Source organism: Leopardus geoffroyi, chromosome D3 (assembly GCF_018350155.1).
Source record: "Leopardus geoffroyi isolate Oge1 chromosome D3, O.geoffroyi_Oge1_pat1.0, whole genome shotgun sequence".
NCBI lineage: Eukaryota > Metazoa > Chordata > Mammalia > Carnivora > Felidae > Leopardus > Leopardus geoffroyi.
Genome location: NC_059339.1, coordinates 90,135,261 through 90,155,399, shown reverse-complemented (window position 1 = coordinate 90,155,399; position 20,139 = coordinate 90,135,261). Strand labels below are relative to the sequence as shown.

Below are 20,139 nucleotides of genomic sequence, written 5' to 3'. Positions count from 1 at the left end.
TGGCAGTGACGCACAAGCACGCCAAAGAGTGCCGTGGGAAGGGGCAGCCGAGGACGGCGTGCGTGTGGGTCACACCGCTGGTCATTCGCACGCCTGAGCCGGTGTTCGCACTTTGGCTTGAAGCCTGCGTCTTCTCTTTCAGGTAAGGCAGAGAGAAAAACTGAAAGACGAGACTAATCAATGTCTCTCAGACACTATCGACCAACTCCTTGACGACTCGGACCAGCGTCTGAAGCGTCATCTGAAAGAGAGAATGGCTGCCGTGGAAGATAAGGTAGGACATGAGAGACAGCGGCTGAGTGCCCCCGTCCTCACAGAGGAGACGCTCACGTTGTGATCCTGAGGAGCAGCGTGGAGCAGAGGCTAACAGCCACTGTAGAAAGTAGAAATGATTCTTTCACGCGGAAAAACTGCAGGCTGTTAGCCACTGTCTGCGTTAAGTTCCCAGTGTCCTGTCCCTGCCCGACGTATGTGTGCGGGAAGGTGCGTCTCACTGTCTAGAAGAGGAGTATGGTCTGGGGAGAGCCCGAGAGTAAGTATTTTAGGCTTTTACTAACTGAGACGTAAGGAGTAAGCTAGCTTCATGCTAATCAAAGATGGGCACAGAACCAGCCATAGGCAGTATATAACTAAGGGGAGGGGCCGTGTGCCGATAACCCTTTGTTGCTAGGACCCGGCGGTGGCTGGATGTGGTCGGCAGGCCCTCGTTTGCCACCCCTGTGCTGGAACCTTCGGCCTGGTTCTTGTCTGGGGAGCTAATTTCTACCTCTTTTGTCCAGACGGACCGCTAGGAGTGCGCAGTTGTGTCAAGCACTTAACCAGCTGAAAACAGAGTTTCTCCTGTTCCATCTCCTGCCTTCCCTCTTTTCATCTGGGTTGGAAAGAGTCTAAGCCTGGACTCTTACACCATCATAACGGATACACTTGAGGTGTAATGGGAGGGAAGCAGCATCATAGGATCTCTGTGAGAGAAGCTCTGGTGGTGACAGTTGGACGCGGACCTGATACTACCGGTTCTGGTTACACCTGTGTCCCTGTAGATGAGCCCAGAATCTTCCCTCAGATTGGCACTTGCAGACACCAGTGAGCAATGCTAATTACACGGCACACTTGTTTTGGGTAAGACCCATGATGAGGTGCGTTATTATACCCCACGTGAGGTTCTACCTTGATCACTGGGGCCAGCCTTTCGGTAGAATAGTTGTATGTGAGATTGGAAGTATATGTACGAAACTTAGGTCAGGTTTCCCAAGTGACTGAGGCATCACAGACCCTAAAAGCTAGTACAAACCAGTGTACCTGCTGCAAGTAAACTTAGGAACCTGTCACACTTACAGTCAGACGGTGATCCGTGAAGAAATTGTACATGGACAAAGTATGAGTAAAGGCTGTTACTGCAGTTTCACAGACAGCATTTCACTCTGTGGTCATGTGACCCTGTTCGTTGGTATGGCCATCCGCTCCATGCCTTGTCTGTGGCGCTGCGTTATCGTAAAGAGAAACGTAGGCATGCTCTAGCATGTGGAACGTTTGAAAGAATCAACACTAAAGGACTGTCAGTACCTTTCTCAGAAGTCTCTGTTAGGAGAAGTTGGCAATCTGAAACCAGTTAGAAGAAACGCAACGTGAGAAGGTATTTCCATCTCTCACTCATTCAGTGATCGGTTGAGACTGGAAAGGAGCAGGTGTCCTGTGGGGCTCACACTTCCTCCAAGGCGAGCCACCAATGTGCTTTCGAGAGGCCCCACGCTCGCAAGTCTGAATAGCACGCATGTGGCGGACTTGGAGCCGAGCAGCCTATGGGGTTCAGATTTCTGAGTCCCTTCGGGGGTTCGCTCGAAAGCTAAAATGTTCGCGTAAACCGTTCGTTGAGTGCAGCGTTGCCCAGCAGGAAGGTAACAGGTGACACGGGCGTCATCCCAAGGGTTCTCGCGGCTGCATTTGAAATGGTCAAACAGACGGGTGATGTTAGTTTTCATGTAGCCCGATGCAGGCAACATGTTATTGTGTCATGTAAATAGTGTAGACGTGAAGGAGCTACTCTACAATGTTTTTCCACATTTCAGTCCTTGCAACCCACAGGGCGTCTCACGGTTCCATCCCCTGTGGTCGGGACCAGCCCCATTTTGGGCGCTCAGTTAGCCACGTGCGGCGGTGTCTCCGGCCTGGGACGGCACTGCCTCTGGGGTAGTTGTGTGACCGAAGCTCCTCGTCGGTTTTGCTCCCTGGGGCTGCGTGTGCAGACGTGAGGCTGGGCTGCAGAGGGTCCACGACGGAGCACGTGCCTATTGCACAGAAGGGCTATTCCCCCACCGCCCAGAAAGTCCTGCTCCTCTCTACATAATTAGGAAGAAGTCCCAGTGGCTCGGTGTTTCTCCTCTGTAACCTTCTATGCCTGAGACCTAACTGTTCAGTTGGGTTTAGGACGTCCACTTGGTGATCCGGGTGTTTACTGGAGGACTCTCGGAGAGAACGGTCTTGGGGTTTGTAACTGCTGAATTTACCCATCGTGGTTATGATGGTCAGCATTTCAGCACACTTGATGCAAGTAGTGTTTTCCATTTTTTCTCGAATTCTAATGAACCTACAGTGTTGTATCAGTTTCAAGTAGACAGCATACCGTTTCAACAATTGCACACGTAACTCTGTGCTCGTCACCATCGCTGTGGTCACCGTGTGTCACCATACAGGGTCCTTAGGGTATCACGCACCGTATTCCCTGGACTGTGCTTTTCATCCCCGAGACGGCCTTATTTGATATCTGGATGCTGATGCCTCCTAATCACCATCATCTCTTTTGCCCACCGCCCCTACTCTCCTCTCCTCTGGCCACTACCAGTTTGTGCTCTGTGTTGAACGGACTCTTGATGCAAAGAATCGTTAACCTTGCTTGCAACGAGTGTCGTTGTCGTTTGCTGCTTTGCAGGATCGCCTTCTACGGAAGATGGAAGCAGTGAGTGGTATATTAAAGCGGGCAAGACCAAGAGGCTCTTCACTTCACCACGGGTATGACATTTCCCGGTTCACAGATCTGTTTGAGATGCGGCTGGGGGCGGCTTCCCTCTGTCACCAGTATGACCCGAACCAGCTCATGGTTCCAGAGTAGAACCGTGGGTGTGCTATGGTATGACCCGAACCGGATCAGAGTTACACACAATAACCCTGAGTGTGTTGTAGTCTGACGCGATCCATTTTCCAGGTCCCAGCTAACTGATGATGGGGCGGGGCTGGGGGGGACACTGCCCTTCACCATGCCTAACATGAACCACCTCACAAACACATACGTTAGCACCTGCTGTGTATCTTCCAGAGGAATCCCTTGGCCGAATGGGCAGAGTGACTGGATGTAGCTCAGGGAGCCGGTAGCTTAGTAGTTGGCAAGAGGGAGAAGTAAAACCTCATTCCAGACGTTAGGTTTGGAATCTCAGGAGACCGGGAGGCATGACAGAGCTCACAGCCATGGGAGGAGGAGTGGAAGTTAGGGAAAGTTCTGTTCGTGTTTGGGTGGGTTTATTTGCGGCCTCCCTCCACCGAGTGTGGCAGTGATGGTGTGGGGCTAGGAGGGGTCCAGCGTGCCAGGTTCGGCCCAGCATCCCTGGAAGCTATGGTCCCTTCCGCAAGGCCAGTGGGGTCACCATGGGAGTGCACACGTGGCCATGGTTGTGAAGGTCACCTTGACATTGGTGGGGTTAGCGCAGTGCTCGCAGTTTCTTATATTTTTGAAAAGACTGGAGAATGACAGGTAATCGCCGTAACTCTGTCGGGACGTTGGTGAGTCGCCTGTGAGGGCACGGGTCAGCCGGCTTGTGAGCTGCGTCCCGCAGACAGTAATTGTCAGCAAGGTATTAAAAGGTTTGCTTGCTTCTTTGTAGGAAATGGGTACCATGTGAGAGTCATTCTGGTGTGACGGTGCCTCGAGTAGCTGACTGGGCCCCCTTAGGTGCAGGGGGCAGGCTCCGGCTCCAAAGGCAGGCCCCCTCAGGCCTCACTGGGGTCTGTGCGGCTGTCGACAGGGGCTGTCGGGAGAGTCGAGGGTGTGCTGCGGCTGTCCTTGTTGAGCCTGCTTGTAGGAGAGAGAAGTCAGTGCAGGTAGAGTCACGAGCGGCGCTCCCTGTCCATGGAACTACTGGTGGCACAGCGAATGTGTGTCCGGAGAGAGAAGCACACGGGAAGATCCGGGCACAGAGCAGCCTCTTGGGTGGCTGACGGAGATCCTGGCCAGCAAGACACCCGTGTGCTGAGTGTCACCGTTCCAGGGCTTGAAGACGGGTATGTGTGAGGAGGCCAAGGGAGCAAACAGTGGATGCGGTGCAGGCCCCTCGAGTGCATGTTGGAGTTCTCAAGGGAAGGGGCTGTGCAGGCCCCTGGAGGGTGGCACCCTGGGGCAGGTGCCATAAGAGGGACGTCCACGCCCGGCACCCGCCTGAGGTGAGCTGGCCAAGGAGAAGGATAGAGAGGATCGCAGTGCTCCGGTGGTTGCGGAGGCATTGGCCGCGGTCACAGGTGGCCTTGTGGTCAGAAGACCCCGGGCAGGAGACCGGCTGAGGAACAGGGTGTGTTTGAAGCCGTCTCACAATGTGGTCTCTCGTGTGGTGGCAGAAGAGAGGCTGGTGGGAGCTGTGTCACCGTGAGCGGCCGGGGGCCGTGGGGACGAGACTGAGAAGGCGGCAGGCAGGCTGGACAGCTGAGCCCTCCTGGCACGACCTCACAGCCACGTCTTCTGTTTGGGTCCTCCTCTAGCAAGATGACACGGTCTGGGTTGCAGAGGAAAAGAAAGGTGACGGACCAACTTCCACACGCAGGCGGGGCAGATGGGAGAGAGCTCTGGGATAGGACTGGATGCAGGGTGGTGGGGTCGGGAGCCAGGGAGCCTGAGATAGGGTGTCAGAGTCAGGGGACACACGCGAACCTCGGAGGAGCCACGGACCATGCCAGGTCACATGCGGGGTGGCGTGTGTGGCTCTCCCCGATTGGCGATGTGTCGGGGCCCCACAGCGGTGAAGCTAGACCACCTGAGCTCAGGTGAGCAGTTGTTCTGGCAATGGGGGGACCAGAGGAGGGGAAGATGGTTGTGGCCAGTGGGCAGTTCTGACTTGGCTGTCTTAGAAACAATCAGTACCCTGAGGCAGCACGTGTCAATGACGTTTCTTGAAAGGCCGCAGAGAAGAGCTTGAAGCACCACAGAGGAGACGCCCTGTCGTGGTGGCTCTGTCTCCAGGCCACAAGGGGTGACGCCGGGGGCCCCCTCTGTAGTTGATGTGAAGCAGATGTGCGTGTTCTGTCTCCCGAGACCATAAGGATTTGTGAAATGGAAGGCAGCCTCTCTTCTTTTCCAGAGAGCAAGGAGCCACTGGACTCCCGTGCAGGGTTCAAGTGTGGAGGGTGAGCCCGTGGCTGAGGCCGGGCACGTGGGCTGGCGGGTGCTCCTTCACAGCTGCTGACCGCTTCGTGCCCAGAGCCTTTGCTGAGGGGAGCAGCTGACAGCCCAATTAAGTGACTCCCCCCTAGGGGCTCGGGGCTCCATGGAACTTTTCTGGAGACTTCTGTGGCCAAGGGGGACATTTGTCTGTTAGTCTACCTGCACAGAGGCCAGAGACGCTTTTGCCTCGGAAACACCGGGCACACTACCACCTCCTGTCTACGGGAGCTGCGAGGTGTGGTTCCCGAGGATCCTGCCGCGGATGCCCCTGGGGCGCCCGATACTGGTTGGAGGAGGGAAACCTGGGGTCACCTGGCATCACAGCGAAGGCCTTGGCACACGTGGTCCGATGGCAGGTGAAGGCCAGAGGGACGTACAGGAGTGCTTTCCGGTCAGTTGGGCAGGAGGTGGTGCAGACACGCAGGATGACAGCTTGACTGGGGGCAGGCGCTGCTCCACCTCGGGGACGTCTGGGCCGCGGGGATGTGTTGCACCTGCTGGGCCCGGGAGACCCTGTCTCCACAGGGCCCGGCTAGCGGGCTTGCACTGGAGCCAGGGGCAAGGATGCCTTCCATGGAGACCTTTTTCTGTGACCTCATTTTCCCAATTGACGGGTTCTGGCCTGGCTGACAAAGTCCACTTTTCTTTAGATAACAACCTTGGTGTGTGTGTGCGTGTTTGTTTGATTGTTTCCATCCGTATTTCAGGCGGACGCACGTCGGCAGCGTCCCAGCTTCCAGGTTCCGTCTGGCGGACAGCCCCACGGATGCCAGCAGCAGCAGCAGCAGCGCGGTGTTGCGGCGCCGCCAGAAAGGCCGTGTGGCCCGTCTGCGACATGAGCCTTCCAAGGCAAGGACCTCCATCCTCTGGGGGCTCTCATGGGACCCACCTGCCTGCTCCAATGTCACCTGCCTTTTCCTCTGTCTGTGAGGCTCTTCTGGAACTAAAGAACCGATAGGCTGCTTTCTCTTTTCAGCTTCCCCCATTCTTCTTTGGCTGCCTTAGAATTTACTTTTGAGAGCTTTTGTTCTCTCTTTGTATAAAGTAGCAATGTGGATTAAGATAGGACCTAGTGTTAAGCACAGCACAATGCAAATTAGTAAGGGTTTGAAACGCTAATGAAGGTGAAGGGAACACGTGTATTCATCCTTAAACAACAAAGAAGTCACCTTTGGAGTTTAAGGACTTTCGTCCTTTGGCTCTTCAGCCGCGTATATTTTTATATATTTGGGTAAGTTTTGAGCACCTGTAGTCATGGAACAAGTTTGGTGCAGACATCGTCCCAGAGCTAGGGTGCAGCATGACTGAAAAACCCAGATGAGGGGCGCCGGGTGGCTCAGTCGGTCAAGCGCCCGACTGCTGATTTCTGCTCATGTCACGATCTCTGGGTTTGTGAGATCGAGCCCCGGAGCCCAGCAGCCCCGCATGGGGCTCTGCGCTGACCGCGCCTAGAGCCTGCTTGGGATTCTCTCTCTCTCCCTCTCTCTGCTCCTCCCCCACTTGAAATAAAACAAAGAAAACAATAAATAGCTAAAAAGTCAGAGGAGAGGCCTGCACCCCTCTGTGTGCACAGTGTAGTGAGGGGAGACCAGCAGCGAACGGGAAGTAAAAGGTGATATGTGTGTTAGTTCTCTATTTCTGTTTGACAGATGATTGACAAGTCCCTAGATGGGCACCTGTGGATAGCCCCAGAGTCCAAGGGGGGCTCTCTGGGCACTGCCCAGTGTGGCAGTGGAGAGAGAGAGACAGAACTGTGTGACCAAGCGGTCACAAGGGGGAAGGAGCTCAGTGAGCCCGGTGCTCGGGGAAAGGGAGACCGGTGGCCTGGTCATGCTGGGTGGGGCCAGGCAAGGTGGAGGCCGAGGACCACGGCAGTCTGGTCCAGGAGCCCTTGCGCTAAAGCCAACTCACCCGAGTTCCAGAGTCTGTGTAGACACAGTAGGGGCAGCTTTCTGGAGAACTTGAACTCTGGTTGGGAGCAGAGACACAGTGCTAGCTGGAAGGAGACACAAGGTAAAAGTTCTACAAGATGCCGTGTTTTAATAAGTTGTGTATGTTGTGATGGAGTTTTACGTCCCTGAGTGATCATTGGTAGTGTCTCTGGTCAATGTCGAATAACCTATTACGTTCAGATGTGTGGTGGAACAAAGTTCTGCTTCCAGTCGTGGTTGTTTCTAAATCTTCTCTCAATTGTATCCATCCTGCTGTTCTCTTTAAAATATGTTTGCTCGTTTGGTCTTGGAAATGGTAACTTCCAAGTGTGCAGTAAATGTGATTTCTCTTCCTTCCTTTGCATGCCTCTGTCAGCCTAGTGATGTCAGGAAGCATCGGAGAAAGCGAAAGTGCTTAGGAGTGCAACCTAGCTGTGTTTGTCTGTGGTGTGGGGGAGAGTGCCCGTCTCTTCACAGTGAGCACCACAGCTGGGTAAGGACGAGCGGCTGGCGTGTGCGGGGAAGTCCAGGAGCCACTGGGGGCTCGAGCGTGGCGGCCGGTTTCCACGGTACCTGCGACGGCCACCAGAGCTCACCGTTGTCTCTCGTTTGTCTCTTGCTCGCTGCGAACGTTGTTCCGTGAGACCTAGAAGTTTCTAGGAAGAGAAATTACGGAAGCAGTGCCGTAGAGTTTCGATTTCGGGATCACCACTTTTGACAGCCGTAGCCAGCAGCATTCAGAGAGCTCTTAGGGTTCTCCACCTGGTGTGTGCAGTGGTTTAGGATCCTGTGACCTGGCCCTCACAGACATCCCCGCGAGCCACAGCTTGTGTGGTTAGCCCATTTCCAGATGTGCAAGCAGAGCCTGAGAGCCCGGGTCCTGTGCATGAGGACACTTTGCAGGGCAAACACTGGCCGCGACACCACTCTGCCACATACCCCACCTTTGCTGGGGCGCCCTTCTCCCATTTACAGTGCCCCTCGCCGGGACAGGACACCTCCTGTGTCCAGAGGACAATGATGTGGGTGTGCCCATTCTCAGGGGAAGCTCCGTGCCTCGGGACGGAACCCTCGACCAGAGAGTCCGCCTCCTAACTGGGATGCCTTGCTCCCTGGACCGTACCCCCATCCCAGACCTTCCCAGCCATGCGCCGACAGGGCCGTGCCTCTGATACAGAGCTGGGCGACAGCTGGGGGAGCCCCTCCGCTGCACAGACGGTGTGTCCGTTCAGTTGAATTCTTGCGTTCAAGTGCCAGTTCGGTCACTGGTTGTTTTGTGACCGGGGTGTCTTCATCACCGTCTTTTTTTCCTGCTTTGCTCTCCTGGTAAGTGAGGACAGCGAAAGGTTCATGGCCCTTGGGGTGTCCACACACTGCCCATCGGTGCACGGTCCTCAGAGAACAGGAGCTCACACCGGCGCCGGGGCACAGAGCACGCCCTGCATTCTGCTGGCTCGTGCTGCCTTTTCCTCTGTAGCAAGACTTTCTCAAGGAACAGAGGGTCGTGTGATGAACACCCAGGCAGGACGGCCTGCTCCCGCAGCTCACTGATGGCTACTTGGAGGGCTCTTTGGAGGTTTTGGGGGATGAAGTCTAGGTGTACGGGCAGTGGGTGTCAGGTCCATGCGGACAGGGCCAGCACGGGCGTTGCACTTCCCAGCCTCGCGGGAGCCTCCCGTTTTGGTTGAGACTGAAATGGCCCATAGGCACAAGTCTGGCAGGACCCAGTGCTGGGCGGGGGCCTGTGTGTGGACTGCGCTGTGACACAGGGGAGGGTGTGCTCCCAGAACCCTCCGTCTCTGCTCACCTCATAGCCTGGTCGCTGGTGTGGCTCCCTGTCCTGTTCCCTTTTGGTGTTTGTCTTCTCCATATCTTTGCTTCCACCTGGGTATGAAATCTACTTGTGTTGACTGAGTCTGACCCTGTTTGGTTTTATGTGGATAATTTGTAGCCTGTTAAGGTAGCCTTTTGTTGTCTGGTGATTGTCAGGAAATCAGGAGAGGAGGCAGGTGTTCTGGAGCTGTTGGTTAAGCTTGTGTCTTCCCTGAGCTCAGCTCGGCTTGGTGCTGACCGCCATGGGTGTCCCGAGCCCCACGCAGCTTCGGAGGTCCTGGTACGAACCCAGTTGGCTGTGCCTGTCTCGCCAGTCCTACACGTGTGTCTCATGAGATCCGGCCCTGCCTCACCACCAGGACCTGTCAAGGGTCATGACGCTGGTGGGTCCGTGGCCCCACGGTCCTTTCCAGGGCCCACAGCCACATAGCCGCAGACCCACAGCCTGTCACAGAAGGAAAAATGGAGTCTGAAGGGGTTCATTTGTCGTGACGGCAGCCAAGGGACACTGTGTCTCCACCGTGTCGAGCAGACTGTCTGTAAGCTGCAGATGAGTCCGTCAGTTTGTAACACCAACCGAAATGTCCCCGAGAAGCAGAAGTCAGACCCGAGTGTGGGGTCAGGAGGTTGGGTACCTTGTCACTTTACACACGTCCCCGTAGATTCCAGCCTTGCATCGCTACCAGAAGTGACAGTGGATTAGGCCACAAGCTCCCTCCACTTCCCCCAAACAAAGAGCTTTGGACCATCGTGCGTGGGAGGGCTCCGTGCTCGCCAGGGTTTGCCCTGAATGGCGTCAGGAAACAAACACCTTCCTTCTCAGCTGGCCGTGGTGTACGGTGACATGGTTTGGGTCTCCGCCTCTACCTTCGGTGGCCGGGCTCCTGGTGGGGCGAGGTCCTGGGGAGGGTACACCCCTCGGTGCAGATGGGCTGGGGGTCTCAGTGGGCCCACTGCCCGGACGCGAATCCACCCTTTCGCCTGGCGTTAGGCCGATCCTAGGAAGGCGTTTTGGACGCTGCACAAAGCACAGCTCATAGCTTTTCAAATGAGTTGCTGGCTGTGATTTCAGGGCTGTGTGCTCCTCTGTCTGGGTGCACGGTGAACTCATGTCACTCTCCTCTCCACCCCACAGTTGCTGCCTTTGGAGGAGGAGTCACAAGACAGGGTGACAAGGACACGATGTGTACCATCAGCTCCTTCTTCCCAGAGGTCCCTGAGCTTGGACAGGCTGCAGCAAGGGGCACTGCACAAAGCCAGCCACGAGGACATCAGGGACGCCACAAAGTAAGGGGCACAGGCATCGTAGGAGACATGCCTGTGCGCTGGTTTTCAGCTCTGAGAAACCTTTGATCTCTACATGGGGGAGAAAGGGTCGGAACAGCGATTCCAAGGAAAGGCCAATGAACTGAGTTTACGTGCACGGCGTTCTTGGGATACCTGCCTGGGTGCCCTGGGTGTGGCCAGCAGAGCAAAAGGCAGGTGGGAAAGACCAGAGTCTTGTGATGCTGGTGGCTGTAGGGCAGCCTCGTTTGCTCAGATCCTACGCACCAGCCGTCCTGAGACCTCCTTTTTCCTCCTGGTGGATCCTGGGTGACATGCTCCCTAGGGCTCCTCCCCTGGGCCGCACTGTGCCCTGTGGGGCTGTCAGGAGCCATGCTCTCTTCCCCCCACCCCCACCAGGCAGCTCCAGCAGCCTCTCTGTTACTCACACCACGTCCTGGGGTGGCTCAGGTGTGCATGTCCTCCGTGCTCCCGGGTCACGGCCAGGGAGGGGTGCTGAGCGTTCTCGACCCAGGGCGCTTGGACTCCAGATATACTTGGGAGGGAGAGAGCGTCAGCTCCCAGGGCGCAGCCCTCCCTAGAAGCTGGGGGATTGTGCTTCTAATCACGCGGGGCGGTGTGTCGTGTGACGAGCACGCGTGGAAGATGCTCTCCTGTGCGTCCCCCAGATCCTCGGGCTCTCAGGATGGCCCCTCGAGCAACGACAGCAACACTAAAAATTGCCAGGACTCACTGAACAACGCCCCCAAGAAGAAGGGCATCACCAAATCCATCCGCTGGTTGCTCGCCAGAAGACAAAAGGTCCACCCCAGCCACACTAGCGACGAGCCTGCATGACCAGGTTGGTGTCCCCTGCGTGTTTCCAGCGTGTGGGTGGTCTTACTGGCCTCATTCCTCTAGATCCGTGGTCTCTCTGCCTGCAGACCCCTCCCCGTGTCGGGAGACCTCACGTGGCTGTGGACACCCCCCACCTCCCATTTCATCACTCTGCTTCCCCACAGCCACTGAATTGCAGCCACTGAATTGAAAACCCTTCCCAGCGTGCCCTGGGACTCAGCAAATTGGGCGGACAAGCTGAAAAACACCAAAAACTTTAAAAAATAAGCGTTGTGTTTCTTGTCACCTTGCTGAGCACTTTTCAGCTGTACCTGTTTTGAAAGCAGTAGCTGTTCGTTTGTTCAATAGACTCTATAGCGGCAGAGCAGTATTATGGCCTCCACGGACATAAAAAGGCCTCCAGGGCCTTTTGCTCCTGGAACCATGCTGGGAAAATTCGGTCCCTTAGATGTCGCCAGTGTGTTTTCTTCCACATCCTTATACTTTCTGTAATGAAAACGTTGAGATTCGTGGTAGTGCCCTCTGACTCTCACACCCACTGCTCTCAGACATGTGTATGTCTTGTAAGTCCAGAGGTCACAAAATTGGCCAAAACATTTCACTGTGTTTCCTACGTTTATTTTGTCATCTTCAGGAGGTATGGTTTAAGTACTTGGTCATATGAGGACAGCGTTTAGTGAGTTGTTTGCCCCAGCATTTGATGCAGTTTCACAGAGTGTGTGTAGGTGCCTTTCTCCGGGGCTGAGATGTTCAAATCGCTGACTTGGGTTCTGTGTTACCGTAAGTATAACGCAGTGTCTGAGAGTGGATCATACTGTGGTCTCTGTGGACATGCATGGCCAGTCCCAGAAACATACGATTGACCCTTGAACAGCCAGGGTTTGAAGATCAGGTCCACTTATATGCAAGTTATGTGTTGCCATCCAGTAGAGTATTGTAAATGTATTTTCTCTTCTTTATGGTTTTCTTAATCACATTTACCTTGTTTTATGAAGGAATACAGCATATACACGTCACTTGTAAAATATGTGTTAACCGACACTTTCTGGTAAGGCTTCTGGGTACAGTGGGCTATGAGGAGTGAAGTTCTCAGGGAGGTGGCGGTGAGGTAGAGCCCCAGAAGGCTCCACGGAAGGTGCCTAGTGTTGACAGTGTCCGCCTCAGGAGAATGAGTCTCAGTCACGTCCGTGGTCACGTCGTATTTGATGGCACGATTCTTGTTACTGCTTTGTTTACGTCCTAACTGTGAGATGCGTGTTGTCGGTCACAGGTTAGGAGACCTCATACGTGTGCCTACTCCCTGCAGAATTCAGCAGATTTCTCAATGCCTTTGAGTGGGCTCTAACTGTAAGGCTGGGAAGCACTCACCTGAGGTTTCCATTGGAGCAGGTGATTGGAAAATCTTGTGTGGTGTCGAGAATTGAATCCTTGAGGGAAATCAGGACCCTGCTCAGTAGGCCTGGTCCCTGGCGGTCACAGTGCTCGTCCATCTTTCCACACGGAGGAGGCAGAGTTCTGGAACCGGGAGGGGCGCAGCCACAGCAAGGAATTGGGCGTCTGAAAGCTGAGGAAGGAAGTAACTGACCACAAAAGGCAGACGAGTCTTCCATGCCTCCAGGATGTGGGCTTGTAACTCTGGTTCCTCAGCGCAGAGTTCGGTGCTGGGGGCCGATTGAAAATCCAGAAGCGAGGGGCGTCTGGAGGGCTCGTCCGGTTAAGGCTCCGACTTCAGCTCAGGTCATGATGTCACGGTCCGTGGGTTCGAGCCCTTTGTCGTCTTCTGCGCTGACAGTGTGGAGCCTAGGTGGGATTCTGTCCCTCCCTCCCTTCGTCTGCCACTCCCCCACTTTCTTGCTGTGTCTCTGTCTCTGTCTCTGTCTCTGTCTGTGTCTCTCTCAAAAATAAAAAAAAACTTGAAAAAAAGGGGCAGCGGGGATGGCCCAGTTGAAGGATAGCCTAGCTGTGATTGAGTTATTGTGAATCACAAGAAAAGCCAGAAGCCAACCTTTGTGATACACGTTGTGTATATACATAATTTAATTATAAGGTATGTAACAGAGAAATGTGGTAACGATCTGTAAGTGTTTGAAGCGTGTCCATGTGTTTGAACAACTGTTATTTTACCTAGTGAAAGACCTTGGAAATGAACTGGGTGAATGTGTTTCCTGTAGTGTGTACTTCCTTTTCAATCTCTTCACAGTTGACAGAAGCAGTCTTTCACCAGAAGTAACTAGTGAATCATCTGGTGATTTTTCGATGTCTCCTAAAGCAAATGCATCCTTTGTTACTTTGCATGAACGTGAGGTGTCCCGTCACAGTCTCTTAATATGCTGGGGAGTCTTTTCAGGTCTCTCTGACTTTCAACTGAGTCCACAAAGCGGGCTTTGCGATTAGAACTGAGACGTTTGTGTTGAAGTGACAAGGTGCGCAGGCACGGGGCCAACAGTGTTGTCTGACGGGAGGAAGGTTTTCCGAAACACCCGGAGTGTGCAGCTGAAGCATAGGCTTGGGGCACACAGCGGAGATCCTCGTCCAGCATTACAGGGTGTGGATGTGATGGAGAGAGCTTTCGGCAGCCACCGTGGCCATGGGTGTTTACTGTCGGCAGAGGTGCTGGTTTGGAGGAAGGACCCAGTGATTCGCTGGGTCCTATCGATTGGCCTTAAAGAGGATGCCAACAATCACGTAGACAGTGGAGTTCACGGCACGTTGACGGCCTCAGATGGGACCTTCGATGTCACCGCCCTGGTGCTTCTGGTGCAGATCCCGACCCAGAACCCACTGCTCTCCTGCTGGAGACCCTGCAACCCGTATTGGAGCAAGGCAGCGCGTAGCTTCACCGCACAGCTAGTCCTCTGTCCCCAAGCCCCGTCTGTGCTGTGCGGCACGGAGTCCTTGGTGCTGCCTCCTCCTGCCTGAGCTCTGCCTGTCCCTTCCCCTCACAGGCTCGTGAGACTGGCGTGCATTTAGCTCTTATGTGGAGAGAGAAACACTCTTCCTTCGTGTGCCACGTGGAAGTTTCATGGCTTCTGTTTCTGATTTCCCTGTGGAATTCTGTTTGACTCATGGGCTCAGTGGAGAATCAGGAATCTTTTGATCCTTCTACAGAACACTGAACGCCTTTGGGAATGCCCTCAGTGTCCCCACTGCAAATCCCCCTCCACGGCACCCTTGTCTAATTTCCCGGAGAGCCTGGACCCCTCTCCCCAAAGGCCCGTTCCTGTGGGCTTCCTGGGGGGCTCAGATGATTCGGCGCTCGACCCTTGCTTTGGGCTCAGGTCATGATGTCATAGTTGGTGGCGTCGAGCCCCAAGTCGGGCTCCGTGCCGACGACGTGGAGTCTGCTTGGGATTCTCTCTCTCCATCTCTCTCTGCCCCTCCCCTGCTCATGCTGTCTCTCTCCCTCTCAAAGATAAGTAAATCAAGCCCATTAATGGACTCCACATTAACATCTCTTCTTGAAAATACACTGTTAGGGGGCGCCTGGGTGGTTCAGTCGTTTAAGAGTCCGACTTCAGCTCAGGTCATGATCTCGTGGTCCGTGAGTTCAAGCCCCACATCGGGCTCTGTGCTGACAGCTCAGAGCCTGGAGCCTGTTTCGGATTCTGTGTCTCCCTCTCTCTCTGACCCTCCCCCATTCATGCTCGGTCTCTCTCTGTCTCAAAAATAAATAAATGTTAAAAAAAAATTAAAAAAAAAAGAAAATAGACAGTTAGGATTCAATGGGTATTGTTTTGAGTTTGAAGTCTTGGTTTCGACGCAATTGCAATATGGTGTCATCCTTTAGATTGACATAACTTTTGGGGTGTTGGCTCGTGATTTCACGCTCGTGCTATCTTGCAATGGTAGTTGAAGCACCTTTTGGTCATGGGGACTGACCAAAGGGTCGGTGAAATAAGTTTTCAGCCTAATGATATCTAAATTTGCGTTAACGGTTAAGTATTATATTTGGGGGTGCCTAGCTGGCTGAGTCGGAGGACAGCGTGACTCATAATCTCTGGGTTGTGACTTTGAGCCCTGTGTTGGGGGTAGAGATTTCTTAAAAGTAAAATCCTAAAAAAAAAAAAAAAAGAAAAAGGAACGTAGATTATTATGTTTGTAGGAATCATGTACCAGACTACTCTCCCAAATGTGGAGATAATTTTACCTTACAAGTTAAGCTTAGCTCTTAATTTATTAACAAATGAGCTTTGGGGCTCCTGTGTGGCTCAGTTGGTTAAGTGTCTGACTTTGGCTCAGGTCATGATCACACTGCTTGTGAGTCTGAGGCCAGCATTGGGCTGGCTGCTGTCTGCGTGGAGCCTGCTTTGGGTCCTCTGTCACCCTTTCTATCTGCCCCTCTCTCACTCACACACAATCGTTCTCTCTCTCTCTCTCTCTCCCTCTCTCTCTGAAAATCTAACAAACAGGGGCGCCTGGTAGCTCAATCATTTCAGTGTCTGAGTCTTGCTTTCAGCTCAGGTCATGATCTCACACTTCGTGAGTTTGAGCCTCCCATTGGGCTCAGCGGTGACAATGGGGATTCTGCTTGGGATTCTCTCTCTCCCTAGCTCTCTGCCCTTCCACAACTCATACTGTTTCTGTCTCTTTCAAAAATAAATAAATGTACTTGCAAAAACTTAAAAAAAAAACCAAACCAATGAGCTATTGAGAAACCAATATTTTAACAGAGGTGAGGAGTTTGGTTTCTTTCCTTTTGGTATTTGACTTTTGATAGTCTTGAGAAATATTTTTCACATCATAACACGTTGACGGCAGCCTGGCAATAGAGCCTGTAAGTTGTGTCTGGGGGCGGCCGGAGGTCTCTCTGCAGTCCAGGGCCCTGTGCTCTGGGGGAAGGTTACAGTCGTTTATTTAAAAAGACACAAAGTGTTGATTTCTCCTTCTACAACACCAGGACTGATTTAGTCCCACACCACTACTTAAGACTGTCTTCATTGCCATAAGAACACTCGAGTGTGACGAGAATAGGACACGTGAAAGGGTGCGGTGGGACTGTCCTAGCGTGTAGCACTGTCCGCAGCTTAAAGACTGTTTGGAAAACCCAAAGGTAGTATCTTCTATAGCAGGAAGGTGATTGCACAAAGACAGTGCGGCAGGCCCAGTCAGCCCAGGACTGTCCTGACTTGTGCCCGGTCAGGGTCCTGGCACAAATATGGCCCTGCCGCCCTTTGCCGCCTGGGGCAGCCGTCTGGGCAGGGGGCCCCCAATGGCTGTCCGGAATGGGGGTAAACAGCTGTAAACACACTTGCAGAGTGAGGTCATTTTAAAGGGCTGGTAACCTTGCTATATATTTTTGGTTTTTATTTCACAATGTGTCCTGTAATTTCCCAGGATGATGATAGAAGCTTTAGGAGGGCACCTTCTTGGAGATAGCAGTGTAGATCCAGACGCTCTTGACTTACAGGCTGGGTCAGCAGAGACTCTCCCTGCAGACTTCTGGGTCACTTCCTCTCTGTCCTCTATGCAGCCAAAGAAGATGCTGCCGGTCTGTATGTGACGTGCTGCTCTGCCCCAGCCTCTTGGCGGAGGTATGGGAGGCTCTTGGGTTGGAATGTGAACACTGATGGAGAATGGCCGACTGAATATGTAACAAGGCGTTCAGATGCTGTGGCATGCTCAGGCTCAAATGATCTAAGGTTACTCCTCACTTCTGCTTATCAAAGTGTCACAGTGAAAGAGATTTTTTTTAACTTTTCTATCTGATGGAATATGAGCGTATTCTCTCAACTACTACAACTAGGCATCGTGGGTGTCCTCAGAGCGTTGGACCAGCCTCACAGAGACACTTGCAGAGCTACGTATGTGATGGGCAGCCCTGGCCCCTCTTTCACAAGATGGCAGATGGACACGGCGAAAGTGTTTTCATGGCCTCTACTGCCCCGTTGCTATTTGAGAGTGGACTCCCGGGGACTCCCCCGGCTGCTTGCGGGTGGAGAGAACCCCACTCAGAAGTGCCCCGGGAGCCCTCAGTGGTTGCTGCTGTGGTTTAGAATGTGTGTGGCTGTATTTGTGCCCTCATGTGCTATTTGAAGACTAACCGCATGCTGCATTTGCACGCTGCCCCTTGTGTTGCTTGGAGCAGGCATGGTATCTGCACCACAGAGGCTGGATTCAGCCAGTCATGTCTTAATCCTGCCGACGCCTCCTGTTGGTGAGTAGAGGGCACCGTCCATGCAGGCCACAGTCGGACACCCTGTGTCCTGTCTGCGCAATGTCCACGTGAGCCAGGACGGCCGCACCAGGCTCACTTAGGGACTTTCAGAAATACACAGACACGCAGATGCACATAGACAGACTCACACACACATACACATACACACACACACACACACACACACACACACACGAGCTTCTCTACACCTGCTAAGACGATTCTGGTGTTTGTGTGTTGGTGTGTTCTCAGTTTTTCCGGAGAAAACTGTATTTCCACTCTTTTCGTAAAAAAAGAAATTTGGCTTCAGTGTCTGCTAGTGTCTTTTGTGGTAGACAGGCAGGATTGCTGTCGGAGCAGTAGGAGATTTTCCAGGTCTGAGCTGACCTTGCCGGTCGTTCGGGAGCAAGTGGCACTGGCCTCTGCCTGGTCTGGTGGAGCTCCTAGGTCAGCAGGCCCTGGCTGGCTTGTTTTACGCACACCTTCTTGAATGAACCAGGCCCAAGAGGATTCTAGTCCTCACGTGAGTGACGCTGGTGTCCTCTCAGTTGAGAGATTAGCTTTTAAAAGCGGAAGCACATTGCCCTCTGAGGGGCTGAGTTTGAACATGGAGATTTCGGGTGTGGGCCCCGGAGCCCAGCCCTCTTCTCCCTGCTCTGAGGGCCTCGAGGGGTGGGCTTTGTTCTGCTCTCATCCTGTTTTCCTGTCTCAGCCACAGTGTTTGATTGTTGGGAGCTCCTGGCTGGAGGCCAGGTGGAGCCTATGACCCTTGAACTTAGGGTAGTGAGTTTGAGCCCCATTTTGGAGTGGAGATTACTTAAAATCCTGAAAAAAAAAAAAAAAGAATAGTTGATTGATTCCTTCATCTTGTTTTTTTTTTAATTTGGTAACTTTCAGTCTTAAGCCAGTATGAACTCAGTCGAATAATTCTCATTGGTAATGCAGAATGCTTCATATTTTCTCTAGATTCTCAAATCTCTTCAGCCAGGAAGGTCTTTGGGGAGGGGGGGCACGCGCTAGGCCCCACCTGGGGCCCTGGAAGGTGCTTCTCGGGCTGATGTCTTAAGACTGATTCTTTCCTTTATCTTGCAGTTTACCCACACTGCTTCTACCGATGGTCTTGCAGCACGCAGAGCCCAGCAGTGACTACATTTGAAAATTCAACCAGATCTTTCATCTGTTAATCCTTGTTATATGGACCCTGAGATATTGTATTACAGTATTTAATTACTGCAAAATTCGTGAATGAGATAGAGAAACTCATTTAGCATTTAATGTTTCGTACATTTCTGTAAATTTGTCACTCCCTATAGAGAGTTCCTTACTTTCATGTATATCCGGGCTATAAATACCCTTTGGAATCAATTGATGTTCTTATATCTCAGTTTAGTCTTTCAAGTGTATGTACTATCACGGTTGTAGGTATAAATCCTACGACAAATACAGGGCTTTTATAACCTGTGCGTGTATTGTAATTATCATTGTGTAATTGTTTGTTAAGAAACCCTGACAGAGAAAAGGATTTTACCACGTTTGTAAAATCACCGCGACACAGCCTGCATTATCCTTTACGAATGTCCCTTAGCTCTACAACCATGGTTTTGATATAATCAGACTTAATTTGCAGCAATTGTCGTTGTATTTTAATGACTGACCTTAACTACACTTTTTCTAGCAAGAAATGCTTTCTTTGCAGTGTGGACACATTAAAAATATCTGGTGTTAGCCATCAGCTAAAGAAACTTGGAGTGGAAAGCTGATTGAAACACTGTGAAAATCTCCCAGGGCCGGTATGCTGTTTCTGAGCCTGGTCCCTGGGCGCCTGGGCAGTTTGCCTGGAGTGACCCGCACAACCTGGGAGCTGAGGCCCCAGAGAGCCGGGGTGGGGCAACCTGGCCACCTCTTCCCCGAAACCCTGCCCGCCCCCTTCTCACCCCCAACCCGAAACTCAGACCGCTGGCAGCAGAACTCTCAGAGGACCGATCAGGGTGCGCTGGTCTCCCACCTCGGGCCAGGGCGCTGGGTGCTCGGCACAGAGCAAGATGCAAGGTCCTGGAAACAATGTAGTGCAACTCTAATAAAGGCCTTATTGTTCTTACGGAAACCAGCTGTTCAGATTTGTTTGTAAACAAGTTTAAGGAGTGGACCTCATTCTCCATTTGTAGATTTTATTTAATTTTTTTACGTTTCTTTATTATTGAAAGACAGAGAGAGAGACAGAGCATGAGCATGGATGCTGCAGAGACAGGAGAAGACACAGAATCCGAAGCAGGCTCCAGGCTCTGAGCTGTCTGTCAGCACGGGGCCCGACGTGGGGCTCGAACTCACGAACTGTGAGATCATGACCTGAGCTGAAGTCGGACGCTTCAGTGACTGAGCCACCCAGGCGCCCCATCTCCACGTGTAGATTTTGAGGAGACAGCCATTTCAGGTTATACCAGTAGCCAACGTAACTTATCATTTTGAGGTGGCATATAGAAAAGCCACCAAGGAATGTGCTCAGATCATGGTGCCTTATTTCTTATGCAGCTGGGACAGAGATAGAAACGACATGTCTCTTTACATGTCGTTTCTGCTTCTCATTGGACGTTTGACAGTTTCCCTGTGTTTTTCTATTAATCTTTTGTGAACTTCCTGATTGTATGACAGAGTAGGTACCGTCTACTTTGAACTATTTTTAT

At 52.7% G+C, this 20,139-nt stretch overlaps 2 protein-coding genes and 1 long non-coding RNA gene across 5 annotated transcripts in view; 2 read left to right on the top strand and 1 right to left on the bottom strand.

Annotated features, from left to right (window-relative positions):
• LOC123587511 (liprin-alpha-1-like) overlaps positions 1 to 337 on the top strand; it is a 36,919-nt gene extending 36,582 nt beyond the window's left edge. The window contains exon 9 of the mRNA XM_045457297.1: positions 143 to 337. Within this exon, the coding sequence (XP_045313253.1) occupies positions 143 to 337 (195 nt within the window). The remainder of the gene's footprint in view (positions 1 to 142) is intronic.
• Positions 338 to 993: 656 nt separating this feature from the next.
• On the top strand, positions 994 to 18,921 carry LOC123587520 (liprin-alpha-1-like). Of its 3 annotated transcripts, XM_045457311.1 has the most exons (4): positions 994 to 1,083; positions 2,927 to 3,006; positions 6,127 to 6,268; positions 18,551 to 18,921. In XM_045457311.1, the coding sequence occupies exons 2-4, from the start codon at positions 2,945 to 2,947 to the stop codon at positions 18,602 to 18,604; spliced, it is 258 nt and encodes an 85-aa protein (XP_045313267.1). In that variant the 5' UTR covers positions 994 to 1,083; positions 2,927 to 2,944; the 3' UTR covers positions 18,605 to 18,921. The 3 variants fall into 3 exon arrangements, 1 of the variants encoding a protein (XP_045313267.1); XR_006707342.1 differs by lacking the exons at positions 994 to 1,083; positions 2,927 to 3,006; positions 6,127 to 6,268; positions 18,551 to 18,921 and adding exons at positions 10,111 to 10,470; positions 11,136 to 11,308; positions 13,849 to 13,999; XR_006707341.1 differs by lacking the exons at positions 994 to 1,083; positions 2,927 to 3,006; positions 6,127 to 6,268 and adding exons at positions 10,456 to 10,470; positions 11,136 to 11,308.
• Positions 12,585 to 19,708, bottom strand: LOC123587522. The gene is made up of 3 exons (XR_006707344.1): positions 19,439 to 19,708; positions 14,298 to 14,302; positions 12,585 to 12,597 (listed from the first exon to the last, which is right to left on the bottom strand). It is a non-coding gene; the product is annotated as an uncharacterized LOC123587522 (long non-coding RNA).
• Between the last annotated feature and the right edge of the window lie 431 nt (positions 19,709 to 20,139).

Excerpts from the sequence above, each read along its gene's own strand:
- LOC123587520 (XM_045457311.1), top strand. The coding sequence starts at position 2,945 with ATGGAAGCAGTGAGTGGTATATTAAAGCGGGCAAGACCAAGAGGCTCT. Across the intron at positions 3,007-6,126 it reads GGCTCTTCACTTCACCACGG|GCGGACGCACGTCGGCAGCG; the intron begins GTATGACATTTC and ends TCCGTATTTCAG. Across the intron at positions 6,269-18,550 it reads TGCGACATGAGCCTTCCAAG|TTTACCCACACTGCTTCTAC; the intron begins GCAAGGACCTCC and ends TTTATCTTGCAG.